At 33.7% G+C, this 18,877-nt stretch overlaps 3 protein-coding genes across 3 annotated transcripts; 1 reads left to right on the forward strand and 2 right to left on the reverse strand.

Moving 5' to 3' along the window:
• Nucleotides 1–3,037: 3,037 nt before the first annotated feature.
• LOC114415248 (protein TIME FOR COFFEE-like) lies at nucleotides 3,038–4,345 on the reverse strand. Its single transcript, XM_028379846.1, has 4 exons — nucleotides 4,185–4,345; nucleotides 4,010–4,076; nucleotides 3,557–3,925; nucleotides 3,038–3,448 (listed from the first exon to the last, which is right to left on the reverse strand). Exons 1-3 carry the CDS (start codon nucleotides 4,271–4,273, stop codon nucleotides 3,641–3,643), a joined length of 441 nt encoding a protein of 146 aa, XP_028235647.1. The 5' UTR covers nucleotides 4,274–4,345; the 3' UTR covers nucleotides 3,038–3,448; nucleotides 3,557–3,640.
• Nucleotides 4,346–4,926: 581 nt separating this feature from the next.
• Nucleotides 4,927–10,418, forward strand: LOC114415249 (O-fucosyltransferase 31-like). Its single transcript, XM_028379847.1, has 10 exons — nucleotides 4,927–5,267; nucleotides 5,417–5,479; nucleotides 5,625–5,706; nucleotides 5,841–5,911; nucleotides 6,086–6,174; nucleotides 6,269–6,472; nucleotides 7,833–8,088; nucleotides 9,341–9,568; nucleotides 9,749–9,946; nucleotides 10,103–10,418. Exons 1-10 carry the CDS (start codon nucleotides 5,133–5,135, stop codon nucleotides 10,310–10,312), a joined length of 1,536 nt encoding a protein of 511 aa, XP_028235648.1. The 5' UTR covers nucleotides 4,927–5,132; the 3' UTR covers nucleotides 10,313–10,418.
• A 726-nt stretch (nucleotides 10,419–11,144) lies between these two features.
• On the reverse strand, nucleotides 11,145–18,206 carry LOC114415250 (mechanosensitive ion channel protein 2, chloroplastic-like). Its single transcript, XM_028379848.1, has 14 exons — nucleotides 17,963–18,206; nucleotides 17,711–17,840; nucleotides 17,546–17,605; nucleotides 16,948–17,099; nucleotides 16,028–16,154; nucleotides 15,846–15,937; nucleotides 15,650–15,763; nucleotides 15,280–15,340; nucleotides 14,816–14,965; nucleotides 14,507–14,617; nucleotides 14,181–14,348; nucleotides 13,972–14,085; nucleotides 12,562–12,618; nucleotides 11,145–12,012 (listed from the first exon to the last, which is right to left on the reverse strand). Exons 2-14 carry the CDS (start codon nucleotides 17,813–17,815, stop codon nucleotides 11,341–11,343), a joined length of 1,983 nt encoding a protein of 660 aa, XP_028235649.1. The 5' UTR covers nucleotides 17,816–17,840; nucleotides 17,963–18,206; the 3' UTR covers nucleotides 11,145–11,340.
• Between the last annotated feature and the right edge of the window lie 671 nt (nucleotides 18,207–18,877).

An 18,877-nucleotide genomic window follows, 5' to 3' on the forward strand; every position in this document is an offset into this window, starting at 1 on the left:
CACAAGCACAGTCCAAGCGGAACGCTTGCCAAGGGCCTTTGTGTTTGGAACTTTGGGCTCCAATGGGCCTCGGCCTATGGTTCATAATGGACCCAATCAGTGGCAGTTTTGAGGGCATTGCTTTGCACACCAGCCAAACTGCTTGTGCACCCAGTGCTTTTTTTCTTTTCCAAAATCATCCCTGATAAATTTATGGATCCATAATCTATATGGGCCCCAATGGATTTTTTTTAAAAAAATTTAAAAAATATATGACTTACGAATTAATTTAAAATTAATGACCTAGGTAGGATTGGAACATGTGACTTTCACGTTAATAGATCAATTATATTATTAACTAATAAATGTCACTATATATAACACTAAAATTTTTAATGTATATTTATTACACATATAAATTTATATAATAAATTTTATGACAATTAATTTCTATGCAATAATTTCTAATGTATATTTAATGCACATATAAATTTACATGATAAATTGTGTGACAATTAATTTTTGTGCATTAATTTCTAATGTATATTTAGTGTACATGTAAGTTTACATAATAAATTTTGTGACAATTATTTTTTGGTGAATTAAATATATTATAACAAAATTAATTGTCACAAAATTTATTATGTAAATTCACATATGCATTAAATATATATTATAAATTTTAGTGTTGTGTATAACGACATTAACTATTTTATAATATGATTGATCTATTAGTTCAGTTAATTAGAGCGTCGTGTTAACAACTATGAAAGTCACAGGTTCGAATCCTGCATGGGTTATTAATTAATTTGTAAGGAAAATCTGTCATCCATATGTACTTACGGGTTATAGCTTTTTTAAAAAATGTTTTGCAAAATATTTTTTTAAATTTCTAATGTATATTTAATGCACATATAAATTTACATAATAAATTTTGTGACAATTAATTTTGGTGCATTAAACATACATTAAAAATTTTAGTGTTATATATAATAACATTAATTATTTCATAACATCATTAACTTATTAGTTTATTTGGTTAGAGTATGTGTTAATAATCTGAAAGTCTCATATTCAAATTTTACACATGTCATTAATTTTAAACTAATTCGTAAATTTTTTAGAAATTCCTAAAAAGAATAAAATGACAGAAAAATAATTAAAACAATTTATTTAAAAAAGGTAACAATAAAAATAAATAAATATTTTATGGAACATTGTAAATCAATGTATGTCACTCAATATCATCACCGTTTTTATTTCTTTATTTCTAGCTTTATATGGATTATTTGGGGAACATTCTTATGTTGTTTACATAAATATACTCATTAGTGAACTTTAAAGAATTTTGTTTCGGGCACATTTGCTGTATCCTTTTGTTATCATCATTCATTTGATGCTGCCACGTTATTCTCACTAAATTGCTGTGGGGGATTTTCATGGGTGGTATACCGCAACCTTGCCCTTGTTGGATGAAGAGTGTGTCGGCTAAAAAAGAAATCACAATCTAGATTATGATGTTCTAACCATTATGGGTAATACTTGGATTAAGATACAAGTGCTCTGGTGGGTAGGTTAACTGATCAGGTAAATGATTAATCTTTTGAGTAAAGGAGTTCAGGAGGGAGGAGGATATATGGGCTAGAGAGGTAATAGCAGGCATGATTCATATATAATAAGTTTTGTTCTTTAACTCTTCATGTTCATAATAAAAAAGAAACTTTGCTTAATTTAAAATTTAATTAAAAAAATAGGTAAAATTTGATAAAAAAAAAAATTTCTACAAAGGATTCAACTTGGATACTACCTCAATAATTTAATTTTAGTTTTATTATTTTTAAAATAATTATCTTAAAATAATTCAAATGATAATGTAAAATTACAGCATTAACATTAAATTCTAAAAAAAATCAGATTTAATATTAAATAACAAATACTTTAAAGTATTAAAAGTTCTGAACAATTATATGCAAATTTCTGTGATTCTGCAGGGATAGATAGTTTGAGCCACAAATTTCTCTTTCAGCGTGTTGGAATTCTTCTTTGGTATCCGCATACGTGTGTTAACTTTGAAGCATAAATGAATTGTTTATGCATTCACGTGAAAACGTGATTTTATATGAAAATCTAAGCGGCTGTAAAAAAAAATGTAAATCGTGTTTGGTATGGCATTGACGTGATAACGTGATTTTAGATGTAAATCTAAACGGCAGTAAAAAAGAAGAAGAAAGAGATGTAAATCCAAGCGTGTTAACTTTGAAGCATCAACTGATCAAAGAGTTTCTATGATTTCGCGTTAATTATATGTATCAAAGTAAAAGCCATTTGTTATACCTTCTGATTTTCACGTATTTTATGTGGGATAAAACACCAAACACACAAATTATCTTGTTTTCACTCAGTTTTTTTTAGATTTGTTCGTTATTCAATATTCACTTTTTTGGATAATTTTTTATTAGATGGAATGGTTTATGAACAATGCAATTTAAACTATGCTTCAATCCTTTGTACCAATGTGGTAATTCAATATAGGGAACTGTTAAAGAGTTCACTAATTATTACATTAAAAATATTAAATTATAATAAATACTTTCTTTTAAAATAAGAACAAGCAAAAGATGGAAAAGGAGGAATGGAGGTTGAAACAAAGAGTTCTCCTAGAGTTTCTATTCTAGAGAAGACTAATGAGGAAGGTAGAACGAAAATTAGATGATGGAAAACTCCATGTAATAAGCAAGATGGATGTAGAAAATGATATAGGTAAGGGAATTGGTCATGTTGACGTGTCTTATTGGGCTAAGCTACTTGATAGTGCAGTGTCATTTTCTGCTTTTGATGGTAGATGTTATGGTAATCTGGACAAGGAAATTTCGCCTACTCCTATCTCTCAAGTAGACCAAGAAAAGATTTAAAGAAATTCCAATTAGGGATGAAGAGTTTAGCGAGTGATGCAAATCACAAATGGGATCACTTATGGTGACGAGACAGTGTTGGGAAGGAAGGTGGGGTTCAAACAACTGGAGACTAAATTGAAAAGGAATTGGGAAAAGAAAGGATATATTAAAATTATAGATGTCCCTCGAGATTAGGTGTTGTTTATGTCGAGGAAGATTATAATAATGCGTTTTTGAATGGATCCTACAAAATTGTATTTTTGGTCCCCCAGTTTATTTTCATAATGTGAAACAGTTTGTAATTTTTAACCTTCGTGGTATTTTTTTTTTACTCTGAAAGAAACCCTAAAAACACAATTTCAGAAATCCCTAACCCTAAAACGCTCTGCAGCTTCATCGTCCTCGTGGTCATCGAAGCAACAACCTTACCGTATTAGGCTTTTGTTGTTGAATTGGAGACACTGGAGGGTGCTCCATTACTAGAAACTGGCAAAAGACTTCAAAGATCTAGGCCGAACAGATGCCGCAACACTTGTTTGTTGTTGATTCAGCGGGAATATGAATGTAGGGCCATGCTGAAATTTGTGACAAAGCACAAATTAATATTGGAAAAAAGCAAAACATAAGAAGACTAGAGAATTTATGGTTCTAGAAGAAGACAAACAAAAGAAAAAAGAACATACCGAGATATTACTAGGTGCTGCTCCTGGGGGTAAAGCTTGCTGAAGCAAAATTTGTTTTCTTGATGAATTATCCACAATGGCAGGCTAATAGGCTTTGTCCTTCCCAATATGTTCTGGAAACTTGACAATACCATGCCCTTTGTCTTGAGAAGAGTTTGCAGCCCTGCCGGGAACATTCCCATGCAACTCTGTGGAGGGTACAACATTAAGATTGTTGGGCTTACCCCCATATAGTGATGCAGAACCTGCTGTTGTTGGCCAAAATGAATTCATCCTCGCAATTTGTTGGTGACACAATATATTGCGAGCAATATAACAGTGGGTTGCACACCTTTTTGGCCAAGGCTGGTTAAAAAGAAGATGGGGAGGCTGTAATTTAAGGGAGAAAGTTATTAATCAGGAATTCATTTCCACATTGTTTCAAAATCATAAGTTTAAAAAGGGGGAAAGTACCGATATTGTTGTAGATTTCACAGGAGTCCCATCCATGGATACAACTCCTTGCAGAGGTGTCATATATCTGCTAATAATGAGATGAGAAGAGGATCACATCAAATTTATGCCAAAAAAAAACTTTACAAATATCTGAAACAACACTAAACACACAATAATGGATCTCTTGTCGTACCCCATGAGAGGAAGCCCGCTAGGAACTGACAATGGTAGAGGCAAAGAATTGGATTGAACGGAAAGAAGTAGAAGAGAGAAACCCATCATTTTAGGGTTAGGGATTTTTTAAATTGTGCTTTTAGGGTTTCTTTTAGAGTAAAAGAATTATCGCTGAGAGTTGAAAATTCGCAAACTGTTTCACGTGCCTATAAGACGTTGACATGTGACCATCAACCCTAATCACAAACTGGAGATATTATTTTTGGAAATATAATATGAAAATATTATTCTTGAATATTTGAAAGAAAATGTGTGATATATTTTTCAATATTTATTTTGTTACCTTATAACAAATGTGAAAATAATTTTTTTTAATTTTATATTTCCATAAATAAACAAATAATCCATGAAATAAATGTTACTTCAATATTAAATAAGGGAAATAATATGAAATATGTGATGATATTTGTTGTTATTTGGTGAAAAAATGATTGAATTTTTTTAAATTAAGGTGGCATAAATTGAGTTGATAATATAAAATTGAGTTGTTAATATACAAAGCATTGAGAATACTTTAATTTTATTAATATTTAATTTATTATATTTTTGCAAATCCATCTGATCTCAAAGTCATTCTGATCTATTTAATAGTAGAAGAAGTTTATGATTGATATCGAATTCTAAGGAGCAACAGTTCAAGAAAAAAATTATTAAGAAGTTAATTAATTTTTTTAATAAACGTAAAATATATATTTTTTACTTGTTCTTGTAATCATGAGTCCGGTCAGTACCACATTGATCTTTCAAAATCTTCATAAAACAAAGTTCTTATGCTCCAAAATTGGATCCCTGACCTGCCATTGAAGATGAATCTAATGAAGCTAAGGGTAAATCATCTTCTGAGTTGAGTTGATTGGGTACAGAAACGCAGCGTTTAGAGCACCAGCGAAACTCTTTTGCACGAACAATGAAGCTTCAGATTTTCACCCAACTAAACCAATCTCAAAAATCCGCATTGGCGGTGGTTTTCGTCATTCTCTTGCCGCCTTTCTTTCCCAATCTTTTCCAACCTCTCGGTCGTTCTTCGCCTTCTGTGTTCTCTGTAACTCCTAATTTTCATCTTTTATTTTTTAAAATTTTTTTCCTTCCTTAAATTTATCAAATTAACTGTTACTTCTCTGTGAGAAATTAGAAAAAAAAAAGAAGAAAAAAGATTGACTTTACTTTGGAATCAATGAATTGCCGTTGCAGGAGTGGAATGCTCCGAGGCCTATGCACGTGGCTTTGCTAGAGGGTGCTTTGCAACGCCAAACTGTGAGTGAAGCATGCACGTCAATCAATTCATGATCATAATGATAATTTTATTTAAATGTGGAAAAAATTAGGTTGATTTGATTTGACATGCTTTTTGTGTCTCTAGTTGTTTCAAGATTACCAATTGGGTTATTTGTTTTTTCAGTCAGTTGAACTTCAAACTAGTCTCTGGTCTCCCTTGGCTTTCCAAGGATGGAAACCTTGCACTGAGCGTCCAAAACCACACTGTGAGTTCAAATTTTATATCGAATTTCATTTTCTTTTATACATTGGACATTTATTTCTTGAAAATGAGGTCTGTTTTGTCTGTCGGTAGTGTCTGGTATTTTACATGTTTACTTATTCTTATAATTTCTTGCAGCACTACCTGAAAAGTCACGGGGTTATATCCAGGTTTTCCTTGATGGAGGATTGAACCAGCAGAAGATGGGGGTATGTGAATGGATGAGATTGTGTTGAAAGGGTATAATATGATCAGAGATAAAGTGAAAAAAAGAAAAAAAAAAAGAAGATAGTGTTTTATCATGTATCTCATTGGCATTTGCCTCAAAAGTCAAAACTTGATCACTTGTCTAATATCATTCTCCTTCCTTTTCTCTTTAAAAGGTATGTGATGCTGTTGCTGTTGCTAAGATTTTGAATGCGACGCTGGTGCTCCCACATTTTGAAGTGAACCCTGTGTGGCAAGATTCAAGGTATATTCAGAGTCTGCTATTTTTTCAACCTTTAATATGTTTAATTTTCAAACCGGAAAGTTTCCATTTATATGAAATTGTTGTGTTTCCGCAGTTCATTTGCAGATATTTTTGACGTGGATCACTTTATTGATGTCCTCCGTGATGAAGTGTCCATAGTGAAGGAGCTTCCTAGTGACTACTCTTGGAGCACAAGAGAGTACTATGGCACAGGCATAAGAGCTACTAGAATTAAAACCGCACCTGTTCAAGCTACTTCTGATTGGTATATAGAAAATGTCTTGCCTGTACTTCAGAGGTATGTACAAAGCTTAACATCAGATTCTGATGTGTTCCTTCTTCCCGCTCCCCATCCTCCACTATTGTTCATTGCTTTACTTGGTTAGTTATGGGCTTCTATTTTCTGTAAATATGACTTAAAAGCTTTTGTTACTAATGCTGAGATGGATTTTAAAAAACAATTTATAAGTGTTATTCTCTGTGATATGAATTAATAGTGTGTGAGAAAGTGTGACAAAATGAGGGAAAAAAGGAAATAAAATGTTCAGAAAGATTTTACAGAATTTGAGAATTATATTGGTGGGAAGCGGAAATGGCTGAATGAAATGAACTAGTTTTGCAATGCAAGAGATAGTACAATTATGGGTTGAGAGTTAGGGAGGGAGCTGACCATGTAACTAAACTACCCAATAGGTGTAATAACAATCTAGCCTGAGAGTCTAGTATAACAGACTTCAGTGACTACCATATGAGTAGTTATGCTAATATTCCCCACTCAGATTCAAGGGGGATGGAGAAAAAGATTGGTCCATGACCCTGAGTTTGTTGTGCAACTCAAAAAACCTGTATGCTGAGAGGGACTTAGTTAGCTCTTTATGGCCTTCTCTTTGACAAAAAAAAAAAACAAGTCCAACTCCATGTGCTTAGTTCAGGAGAATCGGGAGTGAAGCATTGAGTCTTGAAAGAGGGAAACAGTGAATTGTCTTTGCCAAAAAAAAATAAGGGTGAGCCCCGAGACTTTTAACTATTGAAGTAGAGTTTGGATCCATAAGATCTCAGCTTCAGTATTGACTAAACTTTTGTATTCAGTTTCAGTGCTGGATCTGGAATCTGGATGCTAGGGCTATATTTCTTGGACTGCCAAGAACTGAGGTTAGGTCCTAGGTAGATGTAAGAACTTGATGCAAATCTTCTGTTATCTAGACCACTGGCCCAAGAAGTATCATAAAAGGGATGTAAGGAGAAGGGTTTCAGGGGAGTAGCAGACTGGAGGAGTAATCTATGAGGCACAGTACCCTTAAGGTGTCTCAGGAAGCATTTTTGACTACCTTCAAATTCTCCTCTAGGAACTAGGAAGGAAAATAATATGCCTTATTATAACTTATTGTCTGGCAAACATGAAAATAGCATTTGATCCTGGGAATAGAAGATAAAATAACTATCTTTTGGTTTATCTTTTGGCTTTTGTCTAAATGATAAATAGAAAGATAATTTTTTCTTTTCTAAATATCAACTTTTTTTATTAGCAGAAAAACTATATAGTTGGTATCAATCTGTGGCATTTGCAGGGCCATGAACCACTCTATGTATTCCTTTATATATACATTATTTACATAAAAATCTATTTTCAAATGCTGTAAATTTTCTCGTTGATACAGTTATGGAATTGCTGCCATTGCACCATTCTCTCATCGCTTGACATTCAACAACTTGCCATCATACATCCAGCGCCTCCGTTGTAAGGTCAACTTTGAAGCACTGATCTTTGTTTCACATATCAAGGAATTAGGAAAGGCCATTGTTCATCATCTTCGCCACCCTACAGAAGGGAATGACTATCCGCTGGAGGAAACTGATAAGTTTGGAAAACAGCAAACTGGGAAGTTTGTTGTGTTGCATCTGCGTTTTGACAAAGTAAAGTCTTCATTTTAGTTTGAGTGGTTTACTAAGATTTGAAGCTTAGGCATGTAGCTTCATGACACTCTAGGTCACTTGTCATTCTAATTTCTTTTGAAAAATCTTATTATTCAGTTATTGCTTTGGGGAATCAATCTTCTATGCTGCGTATAGTTTGATATGTAGTTAGAACTTTAGAGTAGGATAATTAATTCAAATATCCTTAGCACCAAAATACTTTCCCTGTGTGTGAGTGCAATTGATCTTGCATATGTGAATAATGAATTGATTGTTCATGCTTCTTAACTAGAGTAGCCAAATAATACATGCTTATATATGGAAAATATGTCGATTCTGTTGTAAAGACCTTTCAGGGAAACTACAACTTCAAGGAACTACATTTTTATGTTGCCTCTGTGAGTGCATGTGTGAGCAGGTTTCATGTATTTAAATGATAATTCATCCTTCTATAGTTGACTACTACATGTTAACATATGCTTCTATTGAACGAAAAGGATGATTCTGTTATTAAGAATTGTTTATGTAACTCTATATTACAACAACAAAGTCTTGTCCCACTTGGTGAAGTCAGTTATATGGATCACACAACGTCATTTGACTTGGTTGAAGGCCAAATCTTAAGAGATATTATCTACCATGAGATCCCTCTTAACAACTCCCTCCAAAGTCCTTTTTGTTCTCTTTCTCTTCCTTTTCACAAAACTAAAAGCCATATAATCTACTACCCTATGTAGCAGTGTAATACATCTTTAATTTTCTGTGGTAAGTTACACATTTTTTTTGAGAAAATTGAAGGTCCTATTTATTTTCATGATGGTCACACATCTATGTGATACACCCTTAGTCCATGTATATAGAAGAAATATGGGCTGGGAAAGAAAGGGCATAGCAGAGCAGAGTGGTCTCCTTGGAATTTGGTGAGAAGGACAAGAGAGGATTTGGCTATACACAGGGATAGCAGGCATGCTGTGAATGGGAGATTCAGAAATAATGATTGAGAATCAGGAGTGGGCTTGTGTAGTTAGGCGGGTGTTGAGAGCAAATTAGGGGGTTTGGTTTGTGGATGTTTCAGGGGTGTCTGGAACCCTGTTATTTTGTTTTTATTTTCTTTTCCATCTTTGTTTCTACAAATCCAGAATACTATCCTTGAGTTCTTTAGAGCTAATCTCTAGTATCTATTATTATTATTATCATCATCATCATTACATATCTCAGCCCTTAACACTTTGATTCCAACTGTACTATGCAGGATATGGCAGCTCATTCAGCCTGTGATTTTGGTGGGGGTAAAGCTGAGAAACTTGCTCTAGCGAAGTACCGGCAGGTGCTTTGGCAGGGAAGGGTATTGAACTCTCAATTCACTGATGAAGAGTTGAGAAATCAGGGGCGTTGCCCACTGACTCCTGAAGAGATTGGATTGCTCCTGGCAGCTTTGAGTTTCAACAATAGAACACGGCTTTATCTTGCTTCCCACAAGGTTCATTAACAACATATGAAGGATGGCTTGTGATTATGTAACAGCATATATTTCATTCTAATATTCATAATGATGCCCAATGATTAACAATCTACTACCTTTTGACACCTTTATTGATAGGGGCATAGGGCACTTTGTGCTTTGACTTGGGACTTATCTGGATTGCTTTCATGCTTTCAGGTTTATGGTGGAGAAGCTAGGCTAGCAACTTTAAGCAAGTTATTTCCTCTTATGGAAGATAAGAAGAGCCTAGTCTCCACAGAGGAAATGGCCAAGGTTAAAGGAAAGGCATCACTGTTAGCTGCTGTTGATTATTACGTGAGCATGCAGAGTGACATCTTCATTTCTGCTTCTCCAGGCAATATGCACAATGCTCTAGTAAGAATCATTGTTAAATTTTCTATTTCAAACCGTACAATCTAAATAATTATGTTACATAAAGAGCCTTGAGCTATATTTGTTTTGTTTTGGTGCAAGAATTGATGTAAATTCCCAAAAATTATCATTTAAACCTAACATCTTTTGCTTCTTTAGGAGGCGCATCGTGCTTATATGAATCTGAAGACTATCAGACCAAACATGAGACTGTTGGGGCAGCTATTTCAGAATAAAAGCATAGGCTGGTCAGAATTTCAGCTTGCAGTTCTTGATGGACATAAGAACAGACAAGGGCAGATAAGATTAAGGAAGGAGAATCAATCAATTTATACGTATCCTGCTCCTGATTGCATGTGTAGAGCTTAATGGAAACAAGTTTTGACAGTTGTAAATTGATCTTTAGCTTAAAATTACGTTTTTGGCTTATTAGTTTCTCCAAAATTCATTTTTTCTCTCCCAACTTCTAATTGCAGTGGTGATGTTCCAGTAGTTTTCGAATTCGTGAAATTAAGATGCTGGCACACGGAGTCACGGAACTCTTTTTATGACGTGACACAGTATTCAACTCAGCTTAAAATGATTACTTATTTTTTGAAAGTTGTCTCTAAAAGTTTATTCATTTTTCAGATTTGAGAACAAGTTAAATTGAACACAATAAAAATTTTGTTGGATAAATAATGTGCATTATCATCAAACTATGGAACTTCATCTGCGACGTACTTTCTCTCTCTTCGAAGCAAGCAATCGTCCATTCAATAGCCCGGGATCCTGCATCCAAACTTGCATACTCTCCCAAGCGGTGCAGTACTTGGAATGACATTGGAATATTGGATAAATTTTCAAATTACATGGTGAAAAAAATGTTGAAGAAAATGAATAGAAAACCAACAAACATATTTTCTAAACAATGAAAACTTGAAAATGAAAATATTTTTCAGAAAATAAAAAATATTTTCGAAAGGCAAACACCCCATAGTTCTCATCATTTTCTTGTAAGAAATGATGTAGGAACAATTGCAGAAACAAAAAATCCCAAATCTGAAGTTGAAATATGTAACTACTCAAAATTTTGTGTATAAATTTTTTTAAACAAGTGGGTTCAAATTTTAATACAGTTGTTCTAATTTTATTGGGTCACCTAGGATGAGATTGTTTAACCTATTTTTTGTTGGGGTTAGTTAGAAAAAGCCTAAATAAATAGGTTGGAATGTTTAAAATTGGATATAGAGATTTGAACTTAATCTTGTAATTACATGAGAATTCATTCCCACTAATATACAAATGGATAATACAATGCACAATGCCCAGCTTAAAAAAGACAGCTAGATCATTTTTGTAACTTCAACAAAACCATCTACTCTATTTAAACATCAACATCTACTCTGATCGTCAGCCTAATCCTTTTGTTTAGGAGTAGGAAATGAAGACATCTCACCATCCTTCTTATCCTTGGAAATAGGAGGTTCACTCCCATCCTGATGGACTGCAACTTCCTGTGGTTCTGCAGGGATAGATTGAATCAATTCTTCATCAATTGCAAGAGTTCTCTTTGAGCCCAGCAGGGCAGCATCAAGAACAATATTCTCTTCCAAGGAGTGACTAGCTGATGATGATGACATAACAGATTTCTCTTCATCTAGTTTTGATGGTGAAGTAGTCTCTCCAGAACCAAACTCGTTGGATTTTGACAAATTTTTGGATGTTGTTCCCTTTTCTGAACTTCCTACTCTTTCCTTTTTGAGCTTTTGGGATTTGGAGGTCTTCTGGACTGAACTCGATGTCGCAGCAAATTTGTCACGTTCTACTTTGAAGTCAGATGGCAAGGTTTCATCAATCTTAGTATCTTTGTCCTCATTTGTAGTAGTTGAAGGCTTAACTTTATAAGGTGGATTTATCAGTGGGAAAGGACGGTTATTCTTTGATCTGGAACGAGTGGGAATGGTGTCATCAAATGGATCAACATCTAAATCAGTATCACTGCACATCTTCTGAACTGTGCGGATGGGTGTGGCTAGCCGAGCTCGATGATGACTGATAACTCTGAGAAGATCCAAGAGGATTGCTTCCTGTTTTATTGAATAAAAATTATTAACCACCAAACCTAAGTGAGCCACTTATCTTTATCAACCAGACAGACTAATTTGACTATAAATTAAATAATAATGATCTTTTACGAAGAATAGCTTGGCAGAAACAAATTGACGTATTGGATAGTTGGGTCAATATGGTTGTCAAAAGTTAAAAGATCCACAAAGTTGAAAGCAATTTGTTGAGAAAAACTAAAGTCCCACATTGGCTAAAGATAAGACCATAGTAGAATATATAAGTGGAAGACAACCCTCACCCTAGGAGTTAGCTTTTGGGATTGAGTTAGATCCAAAATCACATTCTAAGACAATTAAACAACCTATAAATTCTGACCATGTACAGTGAATTGCAAAAACAGTTGCAAGTTATCATCTGCAATGAAAGCAGTTAAAAAATCCCCTTATAAATGAGTTTCAAAACATAAAAATGGGTGAGGATATTACTTATATAATGGAGTTGAAAGAATTGCTTTAGCAAACATTTTTAAGCAATATTATAACTGTTTTCCTTAACTAGGGGGTACTGACCTTTACACGGAGGTACTCTTCAGAATGTCTAGTTTTAACAAAGCAGGATACTAATATCTGTAACAGAAAAAAGACATTTATAAGATAATGGTGGTTGAGAAATGAAAATGTGTAAAGTCACAAATTCTTGGCAATGAATACTAAAGCAGATAACATAAAGAGGGGCAGAAAGCAGATTTCTACAAATTGCAAGATGTTAATAGAAAAATGCTTCAATCCTGTCATGGGTGAAAATAGCTAATGAGATGCCTTGAATGAACAAAATACAAGATAAAACAAAAGATGGAAAACCTATCATAGAATAAAGTATAAACAGAAACTTGACAAACCTCTCAGAATGTAGCACATGATAAATAAAAAAAGGCTTTTCTAAGCATTCTGGAACTCATTATTGCAAAGAAGATTTTAAGAGAAAACTTTTGACTACTAGACACCTGAGTCACTGATGGTGCCAAAGAACAACAACCAATATAGGGTGTTTCAAAACATACTTCTGATACTTTATCAAATTGACACCAGAATTACTTAACAATCTATCTGGAAATTTTTATATCAGAAACAGAAATCTGCTAATGTAATAACACAGAAGGATAAGAATGAAAGCTACAATATATTATATAATAGCCATCATGCCATGTAGTGTACTGAAAATATCTAAAACTGCAAACATGATTTAAAGATTATGTTTTAGATAATCAAGACTAATTTTGAATTTGAGCACTACCTTATATAAAAGGATTTTGAAAACTGAAAGTAGTAGTTCAGGTTTATCTTAATAATGGAAATTTTTCTTCTATATTCCCTGGTTAACAAGAAGGCCAGCCTATTGGAAGGATACCAAATCTCCTTCCCAGTTCACTTTTATCCCCATTTCCCTAGTACTAAATTGCTAACCCTAGGGATGTTGCCCTATATCAGATAGTGTAAGATATGATGCTTTTTGTCCATAAATTAGGTGAGCTGTAAGCCACAAACAAGCAAGTAAATTGGCAATGTTAGATTATAATGCATACTTTTATGTCTTAATGATTTCCATCCAAATATGTTTTTTCACTTAAGCTTTCTTTATATATAACTTTTTAGTTTACTTTTTTGTCTAAAACAACTTTAATTTCATGACTATATGATTATAAAAATTATAGTTCTTAAATGGAAAGAGAATAAAAAGATGCCCAAGATTTTCATTCACTTGACCAATAAAGTCTAAGAAAGGTGGATTCCAGAAATTTGAACAAGCTCAGGAAGGCAGGGCTTTTCATTCTAAGCACTATGCTTCAAGAAGTATCTCAGGGTGAATCTTAAAAAAGCCTTTCAAAACAAAAATTGAAGAAAAGGGGAAGATAACAAGATATTGGAATTTATAAGCTCGTAAATATTATATAAACCAATGAACAGAAAAGATATCTCAACCATAAGAGCCTGATTTTCTGGATCAATATTCTCTAGAAAAACCCTTCTGTGCAATTTTTTCTGCTCTACTTGAGGATTTTTTGCCAAAACCTTGCGCATATCAGCTATAATACTCTGCATAAAGAAACTAGGAGAGATTACTTTTGTTTTCAGATGATGAGATAGCCATCAATAGTCCCTGAACAATTTTTAAAGACAAGAATACTCACATTAATCTTGTTAACATCCAAGTGACTGATAGCAAGGTGAGTCTTGATGCGCCAATGAGATTTCTTACTAAGATTCCTCACAACATTTACACTCAAATTGTGATTAGGAATATGAACTGCTTCACAATCAGAACCTCTAACTATTGTTGGTGACCACCAGCCTACATGCTAGAGAAAATATGAAATTTGATTACAATGAAATTTTTTGAAGTTATATATACTTGGGGAAAATATCACTTATTATGAAAATCACTTGCACTGAATAACATTATGTTTTCTGTTCCTCCTAAACAACCTTGTCAGTTAGTTAGGTGATAGATACAAACCTCAACTTTACCAGTAACCTCATATCCTTTAATCTTTGTTTGAATCCGCTCATTCACAACAAATGGCCGAGTTGCATGAATCATTATACTCGAAAGGAAGTTTGTAAATATCTGAATACATCACAAAAATGAAGTGAGGATGACAGCAAACAAGAGCCTACCTGATTGATAATGGCTATGGCTATGCCTTGAAGAGTTACTCTAACAAAATTTGAGAAATCGAATATACAGGACAATCCATAAAAACTCTAATGACAAAGATGACTTAATCATTCTCATAGACAGAGTATCAAAGAACCTATACTGTACCTCGCGACCTGCAAGGGAAATCAATACTGTGCCCAAACCACCAGCAGTCAACCACTTCTGTGTAGAGAAACCCAGCAACTCCATGAACAATGACACAGCAGCAACCCATATTGCAGTATATACAGCTTTCCCAGTAAAATCAATTCTCATCTGTCATTGGCAATACATTGAATAAGAATTGTGTTTACAATTCAGGGATGCCCTCAGGAGTCAACAAACTAAATTAACAAATTTATACCCCCTCACTAAAATATCCAACACAAAAATGAGGAATATTATCCTATAACACTACCTTATTCATCACACATATTCAAATTCTGTTAAACTAATATTCAGCAATCAAATTTTTTATTTCCTAGAGGTTGACTACTTTTTTAATCCTTATCTGGAGCAACACAACACTACAACAAAATGCTATGTAAACAGAAATGGAAACATGATAAGGATCTGTAATGGAAACCTACATTTCTTTCATCACTGGAGTCATTTGTCTCCATACAAATTTTTTGTGCTTGTCGAATTAAGCTGAAAATAGGCAGCACAAGCATATTATATTATGAATTTGAACAAGACAAAAGATTCCAAACACATAGTAGTAAGTAATGAGCAACCGAGCAAACTCCTCATTGTTTATGTGCTTCAGTGCTTTTTTCTCCTCCCATTTCTTTAAGTTTTCAATTTGCATAGAAAATTCTACATTAGTGTGTTTTTTACTTATAGTTCTAACAATAAGGAAACAAAAGCTTTTCTTACAATTAAGAAGTGCAATACAATAGTAACTAGGTTAGTTTACTAAACCACTGGGGATATAATTCTGCCAGAAATCAAATCTACCTTGAAGAACAGTAAGCAAATGTAAGCACAGTTGACAATGTTCGTACAAAACTCAGCAGCCGTTGCTTAATAGCTTGACTGGTTTCTGATGGTAGGACTAGTGGATCCAAATCCCTGAAACAGTTTATGCTAAGGAGTTCACCAATAGGACATGACAAACTTCCAGTGGAAAAGACTTGTTGATCCAGAAAGATACCTGCAGATGAGCATTACCCCAGTCCACAGCAGCAAAGGTTGAAAATAAGATGTCAAAATATAATGTGAACTACTTTTCTTCCAATCTGTCCTCTGAAAAGATCACGGAATAGAAAATCAGCAATTGATACTATTCAATTGATTTAGACAAAACATGCAAATGAAATAAGATAAGATGCTAACTTCTTGGAGAAAAAGATTCCTGCTCAGGCGTAGGAGCGGCTCAAGACCAAAAACAGCAAAGCCAATGATACCAAGGGCAGGGATCAATTGAATCACACTTGGTTTTCCTGCTATAGCATTATATGACCTACATTGATTTTCAAAAATAAATAAATCAATAGAGATTGTATTCAGCAATAGATAGATGAAAAAGGAAGGATATGAACAACAATAACAAAATTTAGCACCAGAAGACATGATTTATGATGATAAAACTTCATGCCTACAAATATCATAATACCATGCAATGGGTTTGTTTTCTAAGTTCATTTCTAATTAATTTAGAGTCTCGATGGGGTTTGGTTGATTCCCTATTCCTACCCACTGCTCCACCACCACTCCCAAAAAGGGGAATCAGAAGTCAGTACTTTAGATGCCCATCACAAAAATATCAACAAAATATGAAAGAGATATAAAGAAGGAAAAATGAGAGGATGCAACCATACAGCTGCAGTGTGTACTAGCAAGCAAATCACATGCAATGGCTTGAAGAGGAGTAAAATTGTCAACATATCAAAGAAAAAATTGGTGTCCAACATATCACAGAAAGTCCATTTTGGAAGAATATAGTCATACCTCTTAATCATAATTACTTTCTAACTTTACAACCAGTAACATACACAGTAAAATAACTGCAGAAAATACATATGGAATAGAAATGATTGTTTATTCTTGTAACATTAGTTGCATGACCTAGAGTTATCAGTGCAGAGGAAGTCCAGTCAAAAGTAAAAGGTACACACCCATCAAACTAATTGTTTTTTGCAATGTTACGAAGGCCCCAATCAGGAAAACTGGAACAACATATAAACCTTGATATGCATATCAATGAATTTGGTGAAACTTCTCTCAACTACAAGGAGAGAAATAGAGGGAAGGACCTTGACAAAGAAACAGCAGCCACTTTCACAAGTGGGGTCTCACACCCACCAGCTGGCATTAATGAACACCGCCACGGCAAAGCATTACATCTCAAAGGTACAGGCCTAAGTGGGGTCCGTAATCTGGAATGTAGTGCTGAAGAATCCTGCCTCTGTCCATGCACAAAGTTCTCCATGGATTTAGACTATAACTAAAAGAAACACATACATCCAATACAATAATTGTATCCATGAAGCATGAAGAATTGCGAATGAAACTGCTGTAACAAAAATTTGAAAGATAAATAGCTAACAAACAAACATATCTATCACAGAAAGAGAACCAGGGTTTTGAAAAAGGACCAAACCAAGATACAGTTCCTTAGTATAATAAAGGTTTGTATTAAAGGATTACACGGATTACCAAGGTGAAACTCCATTTCTAATTGGAGAACAACACCCAATGAACTATTTGTCCTTTTAAAAATGGTTTGCGGCCGTGATTTTGGCCGCAATGTATGGTTTTTTTAAGTGTACGTAAGCACAATTAGGGTCACTCATTTGTCTACGTTTCCCACAATATCAAGAAACATGAAGTTTTAATACATGAAGGCCATACCAAACCATGTGGCAAAAGACTGATGGCAACAAAACATAATCGATCGCCACGCAGAGGTTTCTGTCAAGAGAGATAAGTAAAATGAAATTCAACATTTTACAGAGTAATAGGATTAAAAGGAAATCTCTAGAAAAAAAAAACAAATCAAATTAAATAACCACATACATGACAAAAGCTACAGTTTCCATTATTACTGTAAAGCCTGACGTCGCGAGACAACCTAATTGAAGTGAAGTGAAGTCCGAGGTCACGCGATGAGCACGACATCATATAAACAAATCGAAACTACTTTAACCTGCATGAGAGACAAACGGTAACGTTAGCAGCGAAGAAAGAAAAAGACAGGGTCTCAAAGGAAGAAATTATATAATTAGAAGTAAAAGGAACAAAAATGCTAAAAGTTGTATCGCTGAGCACCTGAACTAAGCTCGGAAAGTTTCACTTGTACGAAACGAGGAGAGACAGAGGTACCCTACCGGCGTGATACGCTAACGTTTGATGCGGACAATATTCCAAAGAAGTGGGAGGAAGGAAAAGAAAAAAAAAAATCGTCTCCTCGGGAAGGGAACAGAAAAATCGCAAATACAAATAGGCAGATTAGAACACACACATTTGTATTCTTCCACTTCTAAAGGAAATCGATCAGGATACGAATCTTCCTTGCACAATGATAATTCAGCCATAAAATTCTCTATAATAAAAAAAAACTAAAACTAAAATAAAATGTGACATGGCAGTGGCATAAAATGGAATCACGAATTATTCTCCACTGTTTACGATTTAATACTAGTATTTAAAGAAATTTTACAAAGTTTCTTTTTTATATTTCTGTAGCTTGTACTGATTTTTCTATGTAGCTTTTAAATCTTCAAATTAAATATTTTAATACATGTATATAATTTAATTTAATTTTCATGTATTGTGAATTTTTTTTTATATTTTTAACCAATTAAAAATCACTTTAATTGTGACTTTTAAAAAAATTATCGCAAAAGTCAATAATGTTATGTATCAATTTGTGATTGCATGTTAATGTAAAAAATTATTTATACTATTAGTATATTCTAATTAATGAAATATTGTTGTCAATCCTTATTTTTGAGACTGTTTTTAACAAATCTTGGTCTGTGCATCATTTTTTTTTGAAACAAAAGCTTTTGTTTGAAAGATTGAATTGTGAGAGTGAGATAGTTCTGAGAGAAGAGAAAAAAATGTTTAAGAGAGAAATAAAAAATATGACCATGAACTCGGAAAGAACTTTATTTTTATTATATTTTTTATTATAAATATAAATAAAATACGCAATTGAAAATAATGTTAGATTTCATTGAA

Source organism: Glycine soja, chromosome 6, assembly GCF_004193775.1.
Source record: "Glycine soja cultivar W05 chromosome 6, ASM419377v2, whole genome shotgun sequence".
NCBI lineage: Eukaryota > Viridiplantae > Streptophyta > Magnoliopsida > Fabales > Fabaceae > Glycine > Glycine soja.

Excerpts from the sequence above, each read along its gene's own strand:
- LOC114415250 (XM_028379848.1), bottom strand. The coding sequence starts at position 17,815 with ATGATGTCGTGCTCATCGCGTGACCTCGGACTTCACTTCACTTCAATT. Across the intron at positions 15,938-16,027 it reads GGAATCTTTTTCTCCAAGAA|AGGACAGATTGGAAGAAAAG; the intron begins GTTAGCATCTTA and ends TGATCTTTTCAG. Across the intron at positions 15,764-15,845 it reads GGGGTAATGCTCATCTGCAG|GGATTTGGATCCACTAGTCC; the intron begins GTATCTTTCTGG and ends AAACTGTTTCAG.
- LOC114415248 (XM_028379846.1), bottom strand. The coding sequence starts at position 4,273 with ATGATGGGTTTCTCTCTTCTACTTCTTTCCGTTCAATCCAATTCTTTG. Across the intron at positions 4,077-4,184 it reads AGCGGGCTTCCTCTCATGGG|ATATATGACACCTCTGCAAG; the intron begins GTACGACAAGAG and ends CATTATTAGCAG. Across the intron at positions 3,926-4,009 it reads TGAAATCTACAACAATATCG|CCTCCCCATCTTCTTTTTAA; the intron begins GTACTTTCCCCC and ends CTTAAATTACAG.
- LOC114415249 (XM_028379847.1), top strand. The coding sequence starts at position 5,133 with ATGAAGCTTCAGATTTTCACCCAACTAAACCAATCTCAAAAATCCGCA. Across the intron at positions 5,707-5,840 it reads TGAGCGTCCAAAACCACACT|CACTACCTGAAAAGTCACGG; the intron begins GTGAGTTCAAAT and ends AATTTCTTGCAG. Across the intron at positions 8,089-9,340 it reads TGCATCTGCGTTTTGACAAA|GATATGGCAGCTCATTCAGC; the intron begins GTAAAGTCTTCA and ends TGTACTATGCAG.